At 46.6% G+C, this 25033-nt stretch overlaps 1 protein-coding gene across 1 annotated transcript; it reads right to left on the reverse strand.

Moving 5' to 3' along the window:
- Nucleotides 1-5969: 5969 nt before the first annotated feature.
- On the reverse strand, nucleotides 5970-24153 carry LOC140215897 (uncharacterized). The gene is made up of 5 exons (XM_072286242.1): nucleotides 24003-24153; nucleotides 12064-12243; nucleotides 10900-11079; nucleotides 10451-10785; nucleotides 5970-10037 (listed from the first exon to the last, which is right to left on the reverse strand). The coding sequence occupies exons 1-5, from the start codon at nucleotides 24151-24153 to the stop codon at nucleotides 9345-9347; spliced, it is 1539 nt and encodes a 512-aa protein (XP_072142343.1). The 3' UTR covers nucleotides 5970-9344.
- Nucleotides 24154-25033: the final 880 nt, after the last annotated feature.

Consider the following 25033-nt stretch of genomic DNA (forward strand, 5'->3'; position numbering starts at 1 on the left):
CTCATACTCTGCGCTAACCCTGGCATCATACAAGATGTGGACGTGCTCAGCAAGGTGCGCTGCAGTGACTATAGGATGGTAAGAACTCGAATTAGCCTTGACTTGAGGAGGGAACGGAAGAAACTGGTACATAAGAAGTCGATCAATGAGTCAGCGGTAAGAAGGAAAATAGAGGAATTCCAGATCAAGCTACAGAACAGGTATTCGGCCTTGACTCAGGAAGAGGACCTTAGTGTTGAAGCAATGAACAACAATCTTGTGGGCATCATTAAGGAGTGCGCAATAGAGGTCGGTGATAACTCCGTTAGACAGGATACCAGTAAGCTATCGCAGGAGACGAAAGATCTGTTCAAGAAACGCCAATGTATGAAAGCCTCTAACCCTACAGCTAGAACAGAGCTGGCAGAACTTTCGAAGTTAATGAACAAGCGTAAGACAGCCGACATAAGGAAGTATAGTATGGATAGAATTGAACATGCTCTCAGGAACGGAGGAAGCCTAAAAGCAGTGAAGAAGAAACTAGGAATTGGCAAGAATCATATGTATGCGTTAAGAGACAAAGCCGGCAATATCATTACTAATATGAATGAGATAGTTCAAGTGGCTGAGGAGTTCTATAGAGATTTATAGAGTACCAGTGGCACTCACGACGATAATGGAAGAGAGAATAGTCTAGAGGAATTCGAAATCCCACAGGTAACACCGGAAGAAGTAAAGAAAGCCTTGGGAGCTATGCAAAGGGGGAAGGCAGCTGGGGAGGATCAGATAACAGCAGATTTGTCGAAGGATGGTAAGCAGATTGTTCTAGAGAAACTGGCCAGCCTGTATACGCAATGCCTCGTAACTTCGAGCGTACCGGAATCTTGGAAAAACGCTAACATAATCCTAATCCATAAGAAAGGGGATGCCAAGGACTAGAAAAATTAAAGACCGATCAGTTTACTGTCCGTTGCCTACAAAGTATTTACTAAGGCAATTGCAAATAGAATCAGGAACACCTTAGACTTCCGTCAACCAAAGGACCAGGCAGGATTCCGCAAACGCTACTCAACAATAAACCATATTCACACTACCAATCAGGAGGTCGAAAAATGTGCGGGATATAACCAACCTTTACATAGCTTTCATTGATTACGAGAAAGCGTTTGATTCAGTGCAAACCTCAGCAGTCATGGAGGCATTGCGGAATCAGGGTGTAGAAGAGCCCTATGTAAAAATACTGAAAGATATATATAGCGGCTCCACAGCCACCGTAGTCCTCCATAAAGAAAGCAACAAAATCCGAATAAAGAAAGGCGTCAGGCAGGGAGATGCGATCTCTCCGATGCTATTCACAGCGTGTTTACAGGAAGTATTCAGAGACCTGGATTGGGAAGAATTGGGGATAAGAGTTAATGGAGAATACCTTAGTAACTTGCGATTCGCTGATGATATTGCCTTGCTTAGTAACTCAGGGGACCAACTGCAATGCATGCTCACTGACCTGGAGAGGCAAAGCCGAAGGGTGGGTCTAAAAATTAATCAGCAAAAAACTAAAGTAATGTTTAAAAGTCTCGGTAGGGAACAGCAGTTTACACTAGGTAGTGAGGCACTGGAAGCGGTAAGGGAATACATCTACTTAGGACAGGTAGTGACTGCGGATCCGGATCATGAGACTGAAATAATCCGAAGAATAAGAATGGGCTGGGGTGCGTTTGGCAGGTACTCTCAGATCATGAACAGCAAGTTGCCATTATCCCTCAAGAGAAAAGTTTATAACAGCTGTGTCTTACCAGTACTCACGTACGGGGCAGAAACCTGGAGGCTTACGAAAAGGGTTCTACTTAAATTGAGGACGACGCAACGAGCTATGGAAAGAATGATAGGTGTAACGTTAAGGGATAAGAAAAGAGCAGATTGAGTGATGGAACAAACGCGAGTTAATGATATCTTGGTTGAAATCAAGAAAAAGAAATGGGCATGGGCAGGACACGTAATGAGGAGGGAAGATAACCGATGGTCATTAAGAGTTACGGAATGGATTCCAAGGGAAGGAAAGCGTAGCAGAGGGCGGCAGAAAGTTAGGTGGGCGGATGAGATTAAGAAGTTTGCAGGGACAACATGGCCACAACTAGTACATGACCGGGGTAGTTGGAAAACTATCGGAGAGGCCTTTGCCCTGCAGTGGGCATAACCAGGCTGATGATGATGATGAATCATTCTTCTCTTGTGCAGCCTCGTGAATTCATTAACTATCATCATCATCATCATCATTATCAGCCTGGTTACGCCCACTGCAGGGCAAAGGCCTCTCCCATACTTCTCCAAATGCCCCGGTCACGTACTAATTGTGGTCATGTTGACCCTCCAAACTTCCTAATCTCATCTGCCCACCTAAATTTCTGTCAGCCCCTGCTACGCTTCCCTTCCCTCGGAATCCAGTCCGTAACCCTTAATGACCATCGGTTAACTTCCCTCCTCATTACATGTCCTGCCCATGCCCATTTGTTTTTCTTTATTTCAACTTAGATGTCAATAACGCGCGTTTGTTCCCTCACCCAATCTGCTCTTTTCTTATCCCTAATGTTACACCTATCATTCTTCTTTCCATAGCTCGTTGCGTCGTCCTCAATTTAAGTAGAACCCTTTTCGTAAGCCTCCAGGTTTCTGCCCCGTACGTGAGTACTGGTAACGCACAGCTGTTACATACCTTTCTCTTGAGGGATAATGGCATCCTGCTGTTCATGATCTGCGAATGCCTGCCAATTGCACCCCAGCCCATTCTTATTCTTCTGATTATTTCACTCTCATGATCCGGATCAGCAGTCACTACCTGTCCTAAGTAAATGTCTTCCCTTACCACTTCCAGTGCCTCGCTACCTATCGTAAACTGCTGTTCCCTTCCGAGACTGTTAAACATTAGTTTTCTGCAGATTAATTTTTAGACCCACTCTTCCGCTTTGCCTCTCCACGTGAGTGAGCATGCATTGCAATTGGTCCCCTGAGTTACAAAGCAAGGCAATATCATCAGCGAAGTGCAAGTCACTAAGGTATTCTCCATTTACTCTTATCCCCAATTCTTCCCAATCCAGGTCTCTGAATACCTCCTGTAAACATGCTGTGAATAGCATTGGAGAGATCGTATCTCCCTGCCTGACGCCTTTCTTTATAGGGATTTTGTTGCTTTCTTTATGGAGGGCTACGGTGGCTGTGGAGCCGCTATAGATATCTTTCAGTATTTTTACATACGGCTCGTCTACACCCTGATTCCGCAATGCCTCCACGACTGCTGAGGTTTCGACTGAATCAAACGCTTTCTCATAATCAATGAAAGCTATATATAATGGTTAGTTATATTCCGCACATTTCTCTATCATCTGATTGATAGTGTGAATAAGATCTAATGTTGAGTAGCCTTTACGGAATCCTGCCTGGTCCTTTGGTTGACGGAAGTCTAAGGTGTTCCTGATTCTATTTGCAATTACCATAGTAAATACTTTGTAGGCAAGGGACAGTAAGCTGATCGGTCTAATTTTTCAAGTCCTTGGCGTCCCCTTTTTTATGGATTAGGATTATGTTAGCGTTCTTCCAAGATTCCGGTAGGCTAGAGGTCATGAGGCATTGTGTATACAGGGTGGCCAGTTTTTCTATAACAATCTGCCCACCGTCATTAACTATATTGCAACAGAAATACGATTAACCAGAGCGAAGTGAACACACAGAGCGCTTCGTTCTTGTCTGTTGTCTATCAGTTGCATTTTAGTTAATAATGAATACACACAAACTCATCTAGTTTTCAGTTATTATGTCGGGCTTATAAGCCCTCTTGTGTCCTGGAATATCTGCATGGCTATGTATCCTGTAATTTAATTTCTGGCCATGTGCTTACAAGTCGCGTGTCAATCTCCTGATTTTCCTGACAATCTTGTGTGATGTGCGTGCCCAGACAGCTTCTGGTGATTCCATGCAGGGTGTTGTGCAGGGTGTAATCTGCACTACAAGTGCTGCTTTGATTGCTTTCAGTTCAGCTTTTCTAGCTATAGGATGGCCTGGAATGGTACTCACTTATATGGGGTTTAGTTTTATCTAGTGTCATACAACTGTTACACTGCTATTGCCAGATCAGTGTACATATTATATGTGCCTTATGTTTGCTTACATCTTCATGATTAGCAGCCTCCTCTGTGTGTTTGGCAGTTGCACATAGTCTCCTGGCCTAATTGTTTGCCCCCATATTTCACGGTATGGGCCTGTTGTGTTTCAAGTTCAGGTACTCCCGAGGTTGTATTTCTGAAGGGAGGGGTAGTCGTCTTTGCATCTCACATGCTAGCTGGCATAGTATCTTGGGACGAGGTTCTGAGCTCTTGAGACAAAGAATTTGTGCCGCAGGCTGCAACTGCACTCTGTCTACGTGCTTGTTCGTTAGCTCTTTCTCATAGAGATCTTCAAGCATGGTAAAGTTGGAAAGACCTGTTATTACTACCCGATGCCTGTATTCGATGAGTTGTCTTTTTTGTGTGCTGCTGGTAATTCATACTGTACCATACCTTGGACACAAGCACCGCATCTGCGATTTTCCATAGTATCCACTCGTCCACCCTCATGATTTTGAGATTATTCTTTTCACCAGGTGTGGAAGTTGCGTCCAGGCATTGCATAAATGTTTCACCTACGTGCCGTCATGGGCTTACACTAGCTGAGGATTTGCGGATGTTGACTTGTGGGCATATTTGTCCAGCTATGTGGATCAAAATGTGCAATCTGGGGTAGTTCTTGATTCTGGTCTTTCTTTTTTTTCCGACGTCAATATGAGCTGACTTATCAGGAAGCGAGAGGCCAGAGTGGCCAAGAAAGTCTACAGTGTTGTCGAGGGCTTGTTGCATCATTCTTGATTTCTATAGAAGATAGCTTTCCCATAGACTGTAATACACCATAGGCTGTAGTGTTTCTTGTAGTATGCCCGTGTTGTTGGTGTGTGTGGGCCAAATGTACCTCCAAATCTCACCTGGAATTTTCTGTCTTTCAGAAAGTTACTGTTTAAGTGCTCTACCAGAATTTTTTTTGCTCATCGTTCCTCTTATTAGAGTAACATGTGGCAGTACTGCTGTTAAAAGCCTCTTCACTGTCTTCATTCTTTCATAAGCGGTATTACGCAATGTCCTGCAATAAAGTTTCTGCTGCTTATGGCCCACTCATATCGGCCAGAAGGGACAACTCTTGAAAAAGGTTTTCTTTGTGCTATGTGTGCGACGTAGTATGAGTATTCATGCCTTTACATTTATACATCTGTAGAACCAGCTTCCTGACAGAGTACTTGCTATACCTTATCATGCTTATTTGTGCAGTGCTGTTGAACAATAAATATTGATGCAATGAATATTTACACACTCGAATTATCACGAAAGATGGTTGTTTTACAATTCCGCCCTTTGCTTTCTATTGGTGTTATATTTTGCATAAGCATGCCCCCCTATGCAATAGTATTTTGAAGTTTAAGGGTTCAATAAAAGGTGATGAACTAAATCTAAGTGCAAGAGCTTTTTTTTACCTGTGACTCCCATCGAAATGCAACTTCCATGGCTGGCAAATTAACCCCTAGCCTTGTGTTAGCAGCAGACTGCTATAGCCACAGTGGCAGGTGAACAAATTGAAGAACAATATTTCTGTCAAATTTTTTTTTTCTTGCCTGTATGTAAGTAAAGTTTGGAATAAGCTTGTCATTGCAAAAAAAGCCCAATTTGTGGTCCTTTATTGAATAAACCACATATTGTGTATAGTTGAAATGCACAAATTTGTTCTAAAATACTCGTGTGATATATGTTCTTGCAAGTAGCATGGTATTTCATTACTTATAAAGATAGTAATCGCAGCGGATATCGTTATATGGTTTACACACTAATATATGTGATCTCAAACTTATTAGAAACTTAGTAGAAACATGTAAGGCATGAATGTTTCTGCACACTTGATCAGCTGTGAACGTGCAAGAACTGCTTGTACTGGCTGACTTCACTGCACAGTTTTGATTTACTTTTCTTCAGCGTGTCGTTTTATACTGTTTTATCCCCACAAGAACAGGCCGTTTGCCTGCTTTTCGCATTGTTGCACGAGTTCTACATGATTGTGCAGGAGGGTACGTTGTCACTGTGCCACTATAGCAAGCAATTTACTTAATCTACTAGCTCTAGAGTTAATTACCTTTCAAAGCAAGTGTTAATACAGATGCAGTAAGGATACAAAGTCCGCAACATAGTCAATGTTTATTGGTTTCTGTGCAAGAAAAAAAAATATCCAGAGAAGAGGTGCAACTTAACATGCATGTAATATTTTATTCAAGCCACGGATTTAATGCTATCGTAGCAAGTTCATTACGATAGCCTACACTTTTGCTCTGTCAAATTTAATAAGAGGTAAGATAAGCTTTCAAGATGCATAGGGGAATTCACGCTTGAAAACCGACAAGAAAATGCAACTGAACGGTACCGCGTTCACCGCAACGTTGAAACTTCGGGTACTTTGCTGTCTTGTCATTTGCCTTTGCAGAGGTTGAAATAATTCAAGCTGCGCCGTAAGCGCGATTTTTGCATGCTACTCAACAAAAAATTGTGACGACCTCGTCGTCTGCTGGGGATCGAACACCTCCTAGCACTGACAACTCGCAAAGGCGTACGAAGCAAACGTGAAAATGCAGTTTATTTGCTGCGTAGCGTGTCAACAAACGTACATATATGGGAGAATCGAATATGCGGTACAAGTTATTTATTCTCCCTTCGCGTACGTACCGAATTCGACGGTCCACGTCTCCGCGCATTCCACTTGTCGTGCGAGACGCCATTTTCCAAAACAAACCAGAGGAATAGCTCCGTTGACAGCTCTCCGCGCAATTTCGACGGAAAATTGCAGCGATCGGTGCGACTGTGCGACCAACCGGTTGGTCGCAGCCGAAAATCGGGGGTCGGCACTGCGACCGCGATTTCCATCGCAAACGACGGAAATCGCACTTCCGGTGCGACGAAATTCGCATCATGTGAAACAGGCTATATGCCGAACAAAACTGAATTTTCTTGTGAATAGCCACAGGCTGCCCCATTCCGAAAGGAATAAAAGATGGCTGCTGCCGACCGCTCAGGCACTGGCTATTCGCACCTGCCGGAGAGCATGGGTTTATTTGCGTGTACTAAAACTTTTTCCGTGGCCGTGTAACGTTTTCGAGCACTTTCGGCACTATTACGACCTCGTTCTGCCAAATCTTCTTTGCTGAGGATCCGTTCTGTAACTGAGCCAGTTGTCGGTGAAAAACGTTTATTGCCGGTGGGACGCTGGTATATACAGGAACAGGAGCGTGACGTCACAGGCCATGCTGTCGCGTCACTGGCAGCTCTGCCACACCTTCCCTTTTTTTAATATAAACAAGTAGTTCGTCTCGAAGGCAATGGGTACAGACAGGGCTTGCGACGCTTCCGTGTGCTTTGTCGTAGCTCTGGGAAAGTAGGTTCGACGTTTGAGACATCAGACTCTAGAGGATCGTGTGGTTGTGGGGCCACGTCGCGTAGATACTCTCGGGTCCGCCTGATCTCCCGGCCGTCTTCCGTTTTCAGGATCGCTGAACGTGGTGCTTCCGCTAGCCTTAGGCAGACAGCAGGCGCCCAGGTCCTGTGAAGAGTGTCGTACGCTGTTACCTGTTGCCCCTGCGATAGGGGCGGCAGCTGTCTGGAGCCGCGGTTGTAGTAGATTATCTGGCGCTGACGGATTTCCTGCAGACTGCGGTGAACAGCTTTGCAGGGCACCGTCTCTGGCACCAGGTGGGTTGTGGGTACTGGGAGCAGTGTTCTCGTCAGTCGTCCCATGAGTCTCTGCGCAGGGGACTTCAGCACTGCATCTCTGGGGGCATTGCGCCACTCAGGTAAAGCCATTTGGAAGTGCGGTGTCCTATACGAGCACTTCTTCAGTAGTTTCTTAGCCTCTTGGACATCCCTTTCAGCCATTCCGTTAGAGCGCGGCGCGGGTAATAAGGGCTCGAAATTATGTGTGCGATACCTAATGTGCTCAGAAACTCTTTGAATTCCGGCCTGTGCAAAGGTGGGCCGTTATCACTGCACAGCTTTAAGGGAAGCCCATGAACAGCAAAAATATCTGCACACCATGATTTCACTAGTTTTGCAGCGACGTTTTGGAATTCACATATCTCAAAAAAGAAGGAATAGAAGTCCACGATTATGGCAAACTGTTGGCTGCCATAAGAGAACAAGTCCAGTCCTACAGTTTCCCAGGGTAAACTAGGCACTCCGTGACACAAAAGCGGCATCTTCGGGTTCCGCGATTGATGCGTTTGGCAGATGTTGCAAGCTCTACAGTACTGTTCAATATCCGCGGACATGCTGGGCCAGAACATAACGCTTCTCGCTCATTCTTTGATTTTGTCTGCTCCCAAATGTGCGGCATGGAGGAGGCTCAATATTTCTGCTCTCTTCGAGTGTGGTACGATTACCTTATTGCTGCGGAACAGTAGACCATCCTAGGTATGTAAGTCCTCCCGGTATGACCAGTAGGGGCGCACGGCTTCCGGGATATCACGTTTATTGTCCGGCCAGCTTGTTTCCGCATATTCTCGTAGCTTGAGCAGGGTTGGATCGCTATCGGTTGCTGCAAGGAGGTCTTCGATGCGTGTTTTAAAAGCAGAAACAAAATCGAGCACATTTACTTGAAACTGTTCGGTCTCTTCAGCCATGCACACTTTGCTCGGAAGTCATGACAAAGCATCTGCGAGAAATAGCTCCTTGCCCGGTTTGCAGATAACAGTGATGGGATAGCGCTGCAAGATAAGCCTCATGCATTGCAAACGAAGGGGGCACTAGTGCAGCTGCTTCTTCAAAATCGACACCAAAGGGCGATGATCGGTTTCAACCGTTACTTCTAGCTGACCGTAAATGTAATCGTGGAATTTCGTGCAACCGTGCACAATTGCGAGCGCTTCTTTTTCAATTTGCGCATAGCGCTGTTCTGTGTCTGTGGGAGACCGAGACGAAAAAGCTACAGGACGGCCGTCTTGAGGAAGCACCGCACCTACACCAAATTGGCTCGCGTCGACTGAGAGGGTAACAACCCTGCGGGTGACCACCCGATGCTTGCGTCGGCGGTTACGTAAATTTGATGTAAGTAGATTGGAATAGTTTTACGTTATAAGGCACCCAGGGTACATTAATCAGTAGGCAAGGGAGCACACAGGATGACTTGGAATCACGTCACACACACACGTGGCAAATTACTTGTCTACTTTTCTGCAATTTGAGCATTCGTAGAGTGAAAAGAACTGTTCCAAACCAAGACTATTTGTTCAATTACAGTAATGACAACATATGCCGAATTCACTGAAACGGCACAACAGACTTGCAGAGATTAGTCAAGGCAGCGCATACTGTCGCAATTTTGTCCAGTTGTGCTACTCTGTCTCCACTTCTTACCATCACAAGCTCGATGGGAATAATTGAGAACAAAATTGCATACTTCCGGCGCAACAGCCCAACGACTCTCTCTACATGTATGCGAACATTGGCTATCTTTCGCGTCTTCTCCACCTCCCAGGCTGTGAGCTGTCGCTTCCCTTTTCTGAATGCTGGCACTTCAAGACGTGCACAATGAATCCCTACAGCATCGGCAATAGTGAAACCTCGATCCGCAAGCACAGTGTCTCCTGGTTGAAGGTTGTTCAGAATAGCACAACGCTCGGTCAGGAGCTTGTCACTTGTACGCCCACCCCATCCTTTAGAGATGTAGGTGATGGAACCTTGAGGTGCAATTCCAATAAAATATTTTACAGTATTATGGTGCTTGTATCGTGACCAAGTCTGACAGCGGGGAAGAACTGAAGATGGCCGTTCTATAAACACTTCGAAGCAGTCAATTATCACAGCCACTCTAGTTCCAAATGCTCTACGAAAGCACATGGGCATGGTTAGTTGCAGCTCCTCCCGATCTGGCCACTCCACAAGTTTGCTCAGGCGCATGTGCATGACATCAAGCCAGCGTTCCAAGATCCTTGTCACTGTGGCTTGGCTGACCTAGAATTAAAGAAATGCATCAGTGCCCACAGCTGCAGGTATCATGTTACATTCTAAGAGTCTTTACATCTTTTCAAATGCTGTTTTATGCAATGCATAACAATGAGTATTTTTCTGCAAAACATTGTCGCCTGGTGTCTACTAGCGCCATCACGTCATGGCCGTCAATTGTTACAGTAACATTGGCGCTAACAATCCAGTCTGTCGTCAAATCAACCGGCTGTATCGGCTTCTCGCTTGATGGAAATGGGGGATTTTCGGCACTTTGATGTGTGGCAACCTTCCCCCCCTGAGGTCGCGGCCTTCAGTTTCCCCAGCGTGGGCTGGTAGACTGCAGTGTCGACATCGGAGGTGGCGGTCGACACTGCAGTCTCCCAGCCCACGCCATATAAATACACTATAAATACACTTACACAAAACCTGTAGGTCAGGTCTTGTAGAGGTACTCCAAGTCTTAGCCTTATCAGTGTCACAAGGAACTCCTGAAACTTGGTCAGGCTATTTCTGCCTCCATGTGACACGCTGCCTTCCACAATGTTGAAAATTGCTATCAACATCGCGTAACTTGGGAGGCCTGTGTAGAATTTCACACGTTTGTCGTCTTCCTGTAGCGAAGACTGTGTCATTTTGAGGCAGCTGACTTGTTTCTTCAGCCTTGATAGCTCGAGCCCCAAGTCCCTGTTATCAGATTCCAAAGAATCAATGTACTCTTTTGTGACCTCTGTCTGAGTCTCTAAATCTTGAACAGCTAAGGTGCAAATGGATAAAAAAATGCATCAGGCTATTGCATTTTTCAAGCAGAAGGTTGTACCAAATCACTTTTGTTAGTAATTCTATGAACGCCACTTGGAACAGTGCTTACATGTAACATCGGTGGTTTGTGTATGCAACTCCTTCCCTTGCACGACTTCCACGGTGGGCATGTCAGGTGCTGTAAATGCTGTGGCTGAAGCATCGGAGGTCGCCACAGGCAGGTATTCAGCAGCCTCTTCTGCCTCAGCTGCACAAGCTGTTGGCACTTCTGCTGGTGCAGTGGTTGCATCTGCAAGCATAAAAACATAATGCCACTCATGCATTAAGTTTTACTAGTGTTGAGTACACGTAGTACTACTGTGATATTGTGACACTTCTTGCATACAAAACAGTACCGATGACTGACCAGCTCGTGCAATGATTATATGCCAAAAACTGTTCAATATTTTTGTTCCTTGTATCATTACTATCAACAGCCTGTCATCTCCACTGCGGGACGAAGGCCTTTCCCACAGCTCTCCAACTGGTCCTATCCTGCACCAACCAGACCCACTCTTTACCTGCGAATAAACGAAGTTAATCCTTCCATCTCTAGTCTTCCCTGGCTGCATTTGCTATCCCTTGCACTCCATCCTATTCTAGTTCTACTGTTGATCTCTCTTTCACAGCCTGTCACCAATAACGACATGGCTAAGATATATGCATTCCTTTACAATGTCTAAGGATTCATTTCCTGTGCAAAAATCCTGTTTTTTTCAGACTATCAGTACGTTAGTTTTCTGCATGTAAACTTTTAGACCTACCACTTGGCTACGGTAGTTCATGTCAAGTGTTTTTTGCAGATCTGTCGCCGAGTTTGACAGTCATTAGCAAATCAAAAGTTGTTGAGGTACTGCCCATTAATTATTATGCCTTGTTCTTCGCAGTCCAGGGATTTGAATACTTCTTGTAAACATGCAGTGAAAAGCAGTGGTGACATTGTATTGTCTTATTTGACATCTTCCTTTATTGCTGTTTTGTGAAGATCATGGTGGTCGTGGGATACTTGCAAACATTTTCTAGGATAGCGACATTGTCACGGTGCGGCATTATTCGATTTGGCGAAGCACCGATCAAGGGGCGCCGAAAGGGTCGTAGTAATGACTTGGATATGGCTGAATGTTGAGTAATATTTTCCAAAGCCAGCCTGTTCTTTAGTTCGGTGGAAGTGTGGACCTTATTCTATTTGAAACCGCTTCAGTGAATAGCTTGCAGAGCACTGACACTTCCTTACCTTCAACACCAATATCTGTGTCTTTCTCCACTTCTGAGCAAGCCTTGCTGCCTCGTGGTTCTGAATTGCAAGGTTGCTGTACTTTGTTGAAGCCTGCAGCCAGCCCTGCAGAAGATTCAGCTGGTTTGTCTACCTGAGCTGTACAAGTAGCTGGCACATTTGCCGGTGCAGTGGATGCATCTGCAAGCTCAAAAACAAAATGCCGCACATGTCTCAAGCATTAGAACTGAAGTAATGTTGACTGCACATGACAGTAGTGCTACATTTAGTGACAGACCACTTTTCACATACAGAGGAGTTCAGCTACGAGCAGCGCTGCTGACTCGTCACCTTGCCCAGTGTGCACCAAAGACCAATCAATGTTTCTACTCGTACTGTTAAGCATGGGAGCTGTCTGAATATGCAACATCTATAATTACAACAGTGCATCAACCGAGAAAAGCAGCCCAAAAATGCACAATGGGATTAAATAAACAAGTTTGTTTACCTCCAAGACGAACTTCTGTGTTTCGCAGCTTTCCCAAGCAGGTCTTGGGACCTTGTGGTGCTGAATTGCAAGGCTGCAGTACACTGTCGTGGCCTGCGGTCACACAATGTGGTGCATTCCGGGCCCTCCTGGAGCGCCGCTTATGCCTGGAATGAAACAATGCAGTCATGCAGGAGAAAATCCTGGAGGGGGGGGCGGGGGGTCAGCCTCCACTGTGGCTACCTCGTGCATTCCTTCTACTAAAGCACCCGCCTTGATAAGTTTAAAGCGTGTCAAAGTACACTTACACTTCGCAATTATGTACTTTCATCACAGCAGCTACCAAATCACAACAAAAAATACTTTCATTTATGACAACCATTCCACAATGTTCATAGTGCATTTGTGGCTTTGCTAAAAACTTGCAGCGATGCATAATGCGCAAATATGATCGCGACAGCAATGCTTGAATGTTGTTCGAGGCGTAGGAGAAAGCAAAAGTGAGCAAAAAGGGCATGCCATATCTGCCCTCTGCAAGATCTGTAGGGTTTCTTGTGTACCCTAACTGCAGACTTGGTGCCCAGTCAGGGTTTGTGTCGTCCATTAAATATGATGGCTTTCCTGCAAGTTAAAAAGAAAATACAGGGTTGCATGTCAGCACCGTGTCTTGCAGGAAGATGTTAAGGTCACATAGAAAAGTCCAAGCGACAGCTTTTTACAAAAGACGTCGCAAGCGAGCTTAAACAATTCAGCTAGTGCAAATTAACGTCGCCTACGTCAACAAAACGGCGGTTAGGAAAGCGTGAATATCCGTAGTACCACAAGTTTAACTGCCCTTTTCTAAGCTCCTTGGTGACGCGACAACACACACTTGCTCAAGCCTAAATTGCGTGGAGCTTAAACAATTCAGGTGCGCACGCGGGCAGTGTACTGGCACTCCCAGAATAATTCGGAACGCAACACACGCGGCCGCTCGCCGGCGGAGCGCACGCGTGGAAAAAGTAGTACCGCGGTCTGCGCGTGCGCGGTCTCCCTAGAAAGCAAGATTGGCTCCCTAGTGTATTGAGATTGTGTTGCGTTGCTGCAAAACGGTATCCCTAGATGCCCCTTAACGTTTTGTCAAGTGGGGCTGGGATGTTGGTGTCTGTGACAAGCTGTCTGCGAATGCGCTCGCGTGGGACCATAAGCGCTCGTAACTGCATGTTCGGGTGCTTGGGCGCCTTTTTTTTTGCATTTTTCATATGGGCCGTATTTAACATTTGCTCAGAATATTTATGGTAGGTAACCATGACCAGCGCTGGCAAAGGGTGGCGTTTTCGTCTGATGCAACCCTGATAATATCGGCGGCTCGATTGAAAATGAGATACGAACATATTTAAACAGTGACAGTTAGGCGAATTCCGCCCTATTCCAATCGAGGCAACATGCCGAAAGGAGTGCCGATGAATTTACGGAGAAATACAACTAAGCTCAGTTCACAAGGTAAACCCAATGTGAGATATGCCGCCTCACAGGAAAGTCTATAAGTGACGTCAACCGAATAATCCAAGCATACAGGGATGAAGACGGCCAACTGAAAGATGCAGCACGATAGGGACGACTCCGATGCACGTCGGAAGAGTCCGACCTTCTCATTGTTGCTGCAGCCGTTGCCGATCCTTTTCAGAGCCAGTGAGGAAACAATTAGAAGGCGCATGCGAGAGGCTGGTCTTCGTGGATTTGTCGCGGCACGAAAGCCGCACCTCACGGAGCGCCAAAAACGCCGGTGCCTTGAGTTTGGCAGGGCACATGAGCGCTGAACGACTGAAGAACGGAAGGAAGTCATATTCTCAGATGAATCGACATTTTCATCTAGATGGGACCAACAGCGCCGCTTGTGGAGACCATACAACAGCAGGAATTTTGTTTTCTTTCTGATATTTTAAGCAAAAACTCTTCGGATGCGCAAAAGGTACTTCATCTGAAAAGACCATTATCTATTCCCTTATTTTCGAGTAGATACGGGCCTAGGTACGTTTCCGAGATCTACAGCAGCGGCCGCTGTGCTGTCAACGCTTGGGGAGCAATTAGCAAAGAGGGCCTCGGTCCGCTAATCCGACTGTCCCCATCGTTCACAGCTGAAGCTTACTGCGAAATTCTGGACTACCACCTATTGCCATACGCTGTGGACGGGCCATTTAAAGATGGCTGCTACTTGTTCCAACAAGACCTGAGCCCGGTGCACACCGCCAGAGCTGTGGAAAAACTTCAAGAACGTGGTGTTCGCGTTCTTGACTGGCCTCCGAAAGGTGCAGACTTCAATGTTATGGAGAACGTGTGGGGCATGATGAAGGAAAGATTATCCAAGCTGAATCTGGGAGGGACCAGTGCCGACGAGCTCTGCATGGCTCGTCATAATGCGCGAGTGCAAACGCCTAGGTCAGAGGAGGGACTTCGTATAGATGCGCTCTACGCGTCAATTCCACGCAGCCTACAAGCTGCGCTTCGCGCGGACGGCGCATTCGAGATATTGATATCGGAACATGCCAACCGCTTTAGACGAAACACAGTTACGTTGCGATTCTTTTTGTTTACTGTGGAAAAACTAATCCCAGTTTTCTTCCTGATTTGCTATTTTCTCCTTACTATTTTTTCTTGCATTCAGCTCACACAGCCTACCCTTGATTATCATTGTACCTCTGAGCAAAAGAAAATGAGTACGAAAATGAGTATCTACGCCAACAAACGCCGACACGCGATCAATACGTAAGGATACTCGCTACTAATGGTGCAGATTCCGTGATTGATTGGCGCACAACATATGCGAACCACGTGACGTGGTGCGCCAATAAATGACTGGAGTCGTGAAGAGTTCATTAGAGTGCGCTTTGCATGAAGTGACTTCGTGTGCGTGAAATTGGCCTTGCTGAACGTGCCGCGTTATTTTGTTTTGTAAACTATTTTATTGCCACTATCACAGGCACACTCGTATAAATAATAATAATAATAATACTCGAAATTGTCCTCGTATTACGAAGGTAGCAGTAACACGGATCGGCAGATAATTTAATAAGAACTAATACTTCGTAGGACAGGCTAACACGGTTCAAAAATAGGCAGCGATGCCGTTGTAGCCAAGCCGCCTCACTAGCACGTAATCACGCAAAGCGTTGCCATCTCCCAGACGGGATGCAGACCATGGCGAGGATATGCTGCAAGGAATCCACAAACCTTTATTTATAGATTACGGTACATGCTGTGCTACAGTTCGCCCAGCCCCATTGCACAATGCTAAAGGGCACCCAGCGTTACCTTTTTGGAGCAAGCCAACGCCAATCTAGATGCACTATACACTGTAAACGAAAATAAACCCACCTGGGAGTTTTTAACAGGTGATGTGCCCTAAAACCTCCCCTCCTAAAATATTTACTCCGATGTATCGGAGCAAAACAGCGCCATTCCCTCGTTTCACTCCGCTGGCTAGCTGCAGGAGTATCAAGGCGACATGACGCGATTTTACTCCGCTTCAATATCTTGTTCTCCCGTGAAACTCCGACAGGGAGTTTTAAAAAACTCCCCTCCGCCGAAACTGATTGGTCACGTGGCGCTTCCCATGAGGCTGTGCGCCTTGCCAGCGACCGGGCGCGTTCGGCGGAGCCGGCAGTGCTCATGGCTGACGGTTTGTTTACATCTGTGAAGTGTCGTTCCGTGACAGCGTTTCGTCAATTTTTTTCCAGTATTTCCTTCCAGAAAGTGTTATAGGCATGCCTGAAGCTCACTGTAGCTCAGCTTCAAGTACGTTAGCTCTGATCACTTTGCTGACAACGATGAATGCAAGAGCAACGTTTTCAAGTGCGGAAAAAGGCTTAGGTATACCTCGAAGCTGCTCACTGGCTCGTGATGTCGGCTCAGGTTCTGACTGTGTTTTCGTGCTGCATAACCCTGGCTTGTGTTCTTCAGTACGTGAAATGCGACTTGGATGTCCTTGTGAATACATGGTGACAACGTCCGGTGTAATGTTTGAAAGGACCGCGTAGCAGTGGCAACAGCAGCCACTGTTCGAGCGACGACATCCATGCTAGTCGCGCACGAATGGCGTACCCCAAGTTCGTTGCGGTGCTGTGTTGCCAGTGAGAAAGACCGAAGTGCAAGCAACTGTTTTTATGTATCTGTGAACGGATATACTCGCCCGAAGAAAAAACGCTAGGACATAAGTATGCGTACTGTAAATAAAGCTTCTTATTGAGCAATGTGAATCGAATTGTTAACGCGCATATAGGTTTTGGTCACGTCGTTGCTTCCGATATTGCATTAACATTACGCTCTATCCGAGACGCTGATTTAGACGCATGCCTGCTGGCTCCGAGTTTAAGGATTCACTCGACAGATCAGCAATGTTGCTCCTTTTCACAACCGAGAGAGATTGCTTGGACGCAGAGCAAGTAGTGCGGTGTATAAAATGTATGACTGCGCATTTTTTGGTGTTACGTCGGCTGCTGCGGGTCATGCTCACACGTAGTAATTTCTTGCTACGCTACCACTATATCGCAAAAGTTTAATTTTGCTATGAAGCACACGCACTTACATTTTACTTGCTTACCGTAACTAACGCACTACTTTTTGGCCGCGAACGCCGGCAGTGTGCGAAGTCGCCTCAGCACTCACAGAATAGCATGATAATTTTGAAAAATTACGCCATTAATTTTTTTTCTCTCACTATTCTGAATTAGCAGTTTTGTGCTGATTAAGGTATTATGTTAATTTCAGCGAGGCAGATCTCGTATGAACGAGCCTGTGAGTCATAATTCTGAAAACAGCACAGCTGCTCCCTAGGCGGTTTCGAAGCACACAGTATCGTGGCTATATATACTGGCACCGTTGCTTCTTGAGTATCGCGTGTACGTAGGATCTCTTTCAAATTTCTGCATTGGGTATTTCTGAAATGTTTGTGTATGTCATGATATATGTGCTTTCATTGACTTCTTTCGTCGAATTTGACGCGGTCTCGTGTGCGTATTTCGAAATTTCACCAGCAGCCTCTACATGTAAAGATGTTCACGCAAACTCACGCGATGCCTGTTTTTATACTCCCGTTGCACCTCGAAAAAACTCCGCCCATTGCAAAGCAAAAAATAAAGAAAAGGCAGAAAAATAAACGCCCATAAGTCCACGCAAAAATTCCGCTCGCACGGAGTAAAAATTCTACTCCGATCATACGGAGCATAATAAACTCTGAACCGGGGGGTCGCTAGAGGACAAGCGGTCTACTCCCACCTCGGAGTTATTTCCGTTTACAGTGTAGGGAGCGAAAGTTGCTCGCTAGGGAGACCACGCATGCGCAGATATTGCCTGTATTTATCCGCCGGCGCGCTCCGCCGACGAGCAGCTGCGTGTCGGGCGTTCCGAATTATTCTGGGAGCACTTGTACATTAACGCCACCTACGTCAATAAAAAAAGCGGTTATGCAAGCGTAAACATCGGAGTACCACAAGTTTTAATTGCCCTTTTCAAACTTGCCAAGGTTGACGACTGGGCGTGTTGGTATAGCATATTAGAGGTTGGATTGCGCAACATTTTTACGAGACACACAGAAGAGACACACACCACAGAGCGCTACTTGCAACTGTCGTTTTATTCCCTTGTCAGTGGAATAAATACAGGAAGATACTCAGGGGGGAGGGCGGTAGGGACCAAAAATTAAACAAGAAACAAAAATAGTTTTGACGAACATTGCCATCTACCAATGCCAAGCCGGCTTTGTCACGTGATCGTTTTTGATGCACTCGACATCACACAAAAAGCGGTCTACTCCCGATAGTTGCAAGTAGCGCTCTGTGGTGTGTGTCTCTTCTGTGTGTCTCGTAAAAATGTTGCGCAATCCAACCTCTAATATCCCTTTTCAAAGCTGCTTGGTGACGCGACAGCACACACGTGGTCAAGAATTACTACGTGGAGCTTCAGCAATTCAGCTGCGACCGCGCGCGATTGCAGTGCACATACATTAACGTCGCCTGCATCAATAAAAAATGCGGTCAAGCAAGCGTAAACATCGGAGTACCGCAACTTTCACTGCCCTCTTCCAAGTTGCTTGGTGACGCGACAACACACTCGTGCTCAAGCATAATATACGCGTAGATGCAACGTTTACAATGTAAACTGGCACTTACCAGAAATGAAATGGACACCGCACACTTTGTAGTTGGGAGAATTTTCGTCGATGTCAGCGCGGCGAATGCAGCGGAACCACTCGGCACGACGCCTTTTTGACAATTCTTGCGTCCTGCTGCATTGGTTGTAGATGACCGACGGCACTCCAAAGAACTTAACCTCGTTTTTGTTCTCGCTGTTCTTTTGCCACCGACCTGTTGCTGTATCCATAAACCGCGCAATTTGCCATGATTGTGATTGCTGCAACTCACTCCAACTGCACTGCTGCTTCTCTGCGAACAGACGAGCTTCGCAAAGTGGCCAAAATCATGGCGCACCGGAAGCGGAACCAGCTCGCACCCTTCCCATCAGCCCGTGCGGCAGCGTGGACGTGTCGTTAGTGGATACAACCTATACCTTATTTCGGTACTCACGCTTGTCGAAAATAGGACGAGCGATTGCCGAGAGTGATAACACGGGAGTGTGTTGCTTGCGCCGGCAGGACGCGTAAATGATAACGCCGAGGTGCTCAAGAACTTGACATTTCTGTCTTCTGAGCGACTGAATACGGGCTTTGCACCCACGAATCTGTCTTGAGTGCGACTAGAAGGAATTCTGCGACCGTGTAACATGGTCTGGGAGAGAGCCTGTGTTGTAGCCACCTCTGTGCAAATGGCGTACCATAGCGTCGACTGAGGCCGAGTTGTTCTGGAAACGCGCAGTCACCCGTGTATTTGTGCTCTTAAAGTACAAGAAATTATGCCCGGGAAGGGGGGATGCTTGAAAATTGGTTATTTTCTTCAGATTCTATGGTATTGTGTGGGGGGAAGTCTATTTGCTACGAAATGTATGTAAAAGTGAATTTATCTGTAATGCCGCTTATTCATCACTTACGCACGTTTCGCCTCTACACGCAATATTCCTGTTAGGTCAATATACCAAAATGATACATGCTTGTAATTTACTCTTTTTCAGCTGATGGCATACGGTGGAGCTTCGTACGCCAACAACTGCTGCTTGCGTGGTGTCACAACTTTGGATGAATGCACAAGAAGCCCTTAACGAGCCTTTTTATAGAGCAAAATAAACATTTCATCGTTTCAGGAGACGTCTTGCGTTTTCTTTATGAAATGGCACGGGACATGGTTTCGGTAGAGGCTTGTAAAGATCGTGCGCAATCATTTTTGCAAATAATAAAATGATTCCGCGCAAAGGCCGCGCGTGGTTCAGCAGTAGAAGCTAAAGATAATAAATGCCGCGCCGATCAGTGGAGCCGGCGCGGCGTGTACCAACTGGCGTTCAAAACGCGCGCGCTGAAAACCGACACCCCAAGGTGTTAAAGGGACACTAAAGGTTACCAGAAACTCAAGTTAAAGTGGTAGAGCAATGTTCTAGAACGTCTAAGGCGTCAATATAATCGCGAACAGAGCTTTAGTAACCGAGAAATTGAGGTAAATGCATGACACCATTTGAGACCCCCCCGCGACATTCCGGTACTAGCCCGATGACGAAAGCACTCTTCATAATTTGTGTTACTAATACTGAACTACTCGTATTAAAAATATAATTTCATTTGATTATAAGACGAAAAAAAATGCTACTTGTCTACGTCTATTCGATTCTAAGAAAAAATTGTATTTTGAGGTTACCCTTCAGTAATATGAGTGTTCGAAAGGTTTCGTTTTCGCTCGACTGTGCGCGCTCGACTCTGCGCCGCGCACGCTTTGGAGTTTCAGTAGTTTCGTTATCGCGTCGTGCTGTGAGGGTTCTGCTGCCTCGCGAAACTTTCATTTGGAACAAGCAGCGAGAATGCCACGTCCATGTGATGTCGTGGGAAGCCCTCGTTGCTTTCCCGCTCCGGAGAGCCGGTGTCGAGGCCGCCGTCGTAGTACGCAACGACGCCGGCAGTGCGAGCCCTCAGCAGCAGGTCGCGCTCGTCGGTGTTCAAATCGCTGAAGTTGAGCCCACCATCGCGAGCCTATCTGTCGGTGTCAGGGTCCATTGCGAGGAGCGTCGAAGTTTGCGTCATAGAATGAAGTACCAGCTTATGGGCGTCTTGCGCTAGAGTTTGAGGTATAGTAGCGGCGCCTGGTGGCGGTGCGGGAAACGACATCTGGGTCGTGCCAGCTTGGGTCGTATTGAGCCCTGGCTGTGGCGAAGCACGTTTCTAGGCCGAGTTTTGCGTCGATTCGCACTTTTTTATGCCCTGTTGCAAGTGCGAAAAGGCTCGTCACTTCTCACAGACCACGTCGACCACGCTGCGAGCTCGCCGCAGCCTATAGTTTAACGAAAACGGACTCTCCGTGTGCCGTGGGACGCAATGTGGGACGTAATTCGTTTCTCCTTCCGCTAGCCACCATACTCCCGCTTTCGCTCTGCTGTCGGCTCTGTCTTGGCTCTGTTTCTGGCCGCGCGTTTGCGTTTTGCGCAGAAAAGCCGTAGCGCCGTCTGCGGACGCCGTTCTACTCACCGATGGCGCAACGTCACTATGAGACCATGATGTCAGTACTCCTCGATCGGAGGGCGGGCGATTTGAACTGTGCTAGAGGTACGCGGACGCTTCAGAACGCATTTTCTCTTAAAATAAGTCTCTCCTTGCCACGAAACAAGCGTTTCGAGGTTTCTGTGATGGTATTTCAACAGTCCACGTTGACTTAATAGTAACCTTTAGTGTCCGTTTAATACCATCCGCTTGGTGCGTTACAGTCAATTCGGCCGCTGGGCTGCATGGGAGTGTCCGCTCTTGTTGAAATTTCTTTCTCTATGGCCTCATCTTGAAAGCGATTTGCGATGTGTGCAGAGTATGCGTAGTGCCGGTAGCTTTGTATGCGCTGTGCTTTCGACGTTCGCGCTGAAGCGACAGATCAACGGAGGTCAAGTGGCTCGCGGCTAATGCCGCGATTCCGAACTCCAGCGTTTTCACAGAGTTTCCGCTGTCATTGAGCGAGATGTGTTCATGTTTACTTGTGCGCGCGTGACACCGTGCTGGTTAATTTAGTTAAAACACGTTGACGGTCTAGTTGGTTTGAACCTATGGTATACTATAAAATGGGCAAGCGCGACTGAACGAGTACGTAGAAAGAAGCAGATATGCAAGGACAGCGCTGTATCTGTGTGTCTGTCTACGTCCTCATTGAATCGCGCTAACATATTCTATCATTGTTAATTTAGTTAGTAAGCGAACGTTTACAAGTCTATGCGGCCGATAAAACTACTATCTTTACTTCGTACAGCTACCTAGTAATTTGCTATCGCAATCGGTGCTTTGCCTTTCGGGCGCAACTGCGAATTTTTTTCAGCAAAGTTGAAGAGTCACTGCAAACTGGTACGGCTAATATTCTAGACCTAAATAAACATAATAAAGGCAATCTGATACGTAGCAGCGAAACACTACTGAAGAAATAGATAAGCTGGACGACTCCACATTTTACGGAGGCACTGGTTTGTAGCTGCTCGTTGTTTTTTTCTTTTTTTTTTCTCAGTAGCCTATATTATTCCGAACAGTTAAACCTGTTTTTCTTTCGTAAAGAAACAGCTGCTGCTTCTGAAAAACAGTTATTCAATACTGAGAGCTCTTTAACTGAATAAACATTGTTTTGATCCTTGTCTCCATGCGGGGACACAGCGACGTACTCACCCTTTCTATATTGTCACGGGGAGTGACGTATGAAGAACACAGTAGCAATACTGTGAAAGACGAAACTAACTTTTATTGGGTGAACCTGTGCCCACAAAAACAGGCTACACTTAAAGAACGGCGACGATGGCGAACACAGTCGCCGATCGTCAAAATCTGATCAGCGGGTCAAGCGCGTCGGCTTTTACGGAGCAGTCGTCGAACGTTCCAGAATAGTCGCTGAGACGCGCGTGCCTTCCAGAAATTCCTACACCATTCGTGTCACGCGTTGAAATCAGATAATACAAGATTCGGCGACAACAGGAAGCGGATAGAAGCACCGATAACATTCCAGAAACTTCCAATACATGCAGGCGCGTCCCGCGCTGGGCGATAACATTTGTTAGGCGGCGAAACGGGGTCGCCCGATGAAGAAAAGCAAGTGCACGTGTCAATATGACGCCGGCGACCCATAGGCCGCGCGCGAAAATGTGGAACAACCGGTACCTTTCGGACCTATTGCGCCATCTAGTTCACTGGCGAATAATTAAACTCTGCTTTTAGGATTCCTTTTAATTTCTAGTAGCGCCAATATTTAAGTGTGGTAAAAAGATGGATGTACGCGTGCTAAAGGTGTTAGACGCTCATGTTTCCGGACCATCAAGCGAACGATATCGGCTTGGCAATTACGTTGGACCCTGAGTGGTTGTCCGGATACTCGCAGTTCGACGCCAGATGAATGGAGAATAGTCAGGATCTGGCAATGCCTGCCGTATGCACTCCAACCTATTCTGTCAATTTCCCTCTCATGTTCAATGTCCCCTGTAAGCAGTTGACCTAGATAGACATACTCCTTTAGGGACTCTAGAGGCCGACCACAAATTCTTGTTCCCTTGCCAGGCTATCAAGCATTGCCTTCGTCTTGTGCATAATAATTTTCTACCCTACTCTTACACTTTCTCGGTTAAGTTCCACAATTTGTTGTCGTTCGTCCCGTGCACGCTCTATAGGACAATCTCATCTGGAAACCTAGGTTTGTTCAAACATTCGCTCTTGATCCTCACTCCTAACCTTCCCTGTCTAATTGACGGAATGCTTCTTTTAAATGAGCATGCCATGAATAAATAGGTTTGGAGAGATTGTGTCGCCCTGCCTGACCTCTTTCTTGATAGATAATCTTCCTTTTCTTTCTCATGAAGTATTGAGGTACCTGTAGAAGCTAATACAGTGGCAGCTGCAGCTACCGGTACACGAGCAATATCGCCCCATCAGAACGCTGAGGTCGGGATCGAACTTGCGGCCTCCAGGTCGGCAGCGCAACGCCACAACTTGGCTGCCGCCGCGCAGGTCCGCCGCACAGCTTACGTAGCCATGGAGTGGTGTTGCAGTGTGTATATGACCGGTTGGCCATATCCAGTGACCCATTCGAGTTGACGATTAATTCAGCCTTGCTCTGCTAGTCTCCCGGCTACCTAAGACTTAAGCTACCGCCAGGAAAACCGTTGTTTCGAGTTATATCTCGAAACGGGACGAACACTTTCAACTTTGAATCTGAAATCTTTGAAATTTTTGATATCATGACATTTTTGTTTTATACATTCTTTCTGCTCCGAGTTGGCTAACAATTTTGCCATTTCGCATGCTTCAGTGAAGGCAAGTGTGTGCGCGTAAACAGCTGAGCGATTATTTTGTGCAAGAAATGCGGTCTGCTGCTTGGTTGCGGTAAAATACAGGTGGCGGCTACCTTGGCGTCGGTCTCCCTGATGGACGTGGTGGGTCGACGTCGCCTGCTCACCATATCCTCTATGGTGTGCGTCTTCTCCATGGTGAGCATCGGCGCACTGCACCAGGTGGCCGGCAGTGGAGACGCTTCGCGCGGCATCGTGACCAGCGATCGCATGCCCATCGTTTTCCTGGGACTCTACGTTATCGGTAGGCATGCTGCTCGTTGCCCCGACAGAAGTTAATCGTGCATCCAGTACCCATGTTCTACGACACTACATTTTGTAATATGCAAGTCCACGTGACCTTCTGCGCTGGCCGCTCGCGAAAACAGCGCGCATCAAGCTTGTGGGAAAGCAGAGCAGCCTTGTCGGCTCGCCTTGGCTTGCTCGTCCATTGCGCTCGAGTGCACGGCAGATCAGATGGCGTCCAACACACGACCCGAGCAGAACGGCATAAGCTGCTTTCACGACTAGCCCGAGCGCCACTTCCTTCAGTGACGTCACGCGCGTGGCAGTATTTTTTTTTGCTCTCGCAGTTGATTTGCGCAACTTCTCCTAGGTGGGTTGTTCAGGTCTGTGGTCCCATGCGATCAGATGAGTTTGCTGACGGGCTATTTTCTGTTATGTGATGCTAAGAACTGCAGCTCATAACAAAAATATCGCAACAAGCGGGACAAGGAATTAATGAATCTAACTTTATTTGAATCGGCTCTTCTCTCCCTACGTATGTCAGACGCTTCGGGAAGGGACAAGCACACTGTTGTTGTTTTGTACTCTTTGCGCTTAGCCTCAGCTGACGCGAAGCGCTAACTTTTGTTGCCGCGGCGCGATACAATAAAGAGGCGCCCATTCCGAGAAGTGTACCAAGTCATTTGGCGTGGAACTATTGCATTGCGTTTCTTCTTGTGCACGGCAAAATAAAAAAGTTTTGCACAAGACAGAAGCAACACCGTTGGTTCTAAAACGGATTGAAGTTAATGGCGAAGTGTCTTTTCAGAATTCTGCTGGGTTGAGTGTCGATAGGTTTTTAGCGTTGCT

The sequence above is a fragment of the Dermacentor andersoni genome, chromosome 2, assembly GCF_023375885.2.
Source record: "Dermacentor andersoni chromosome 2, qqDerAnde1_hic_scaffold, whole genome shotgun sequence".
NCBI classification, from domain to species: domain Eukaryota; kingdom Metazoa; phylum Arthropoda; class Arachnida; order Ixodida; family Ixodidae; genus Dermacentor; species Dermacentor andersoni.

Bases quoted from the DNA above. Each gene is read 5' to 3' on its own strand.
- LOC140215897 (XM_072286242.1), bottom strand. From the start codon at position 24,153: ATGCCGCGCGAAGCGTCTCCACTGCCGGCCACCTGGTGCAGTGCGCCG. The intron at 12,244-24,002 runs GTATTTTACCGC...TTGAGCTTGCAG, and splicing joins CGCCAAGGTAGCCGCCACCT to ATGCATCCACTGCACCGGCA. The intron at 11,080-12,063 runs GTAAGGAAGTGT...TTATGCTTGCAG, and splicing joins CACAGATATTGGTGTTGAAG to ATGCAACCACTGCACCAGCA.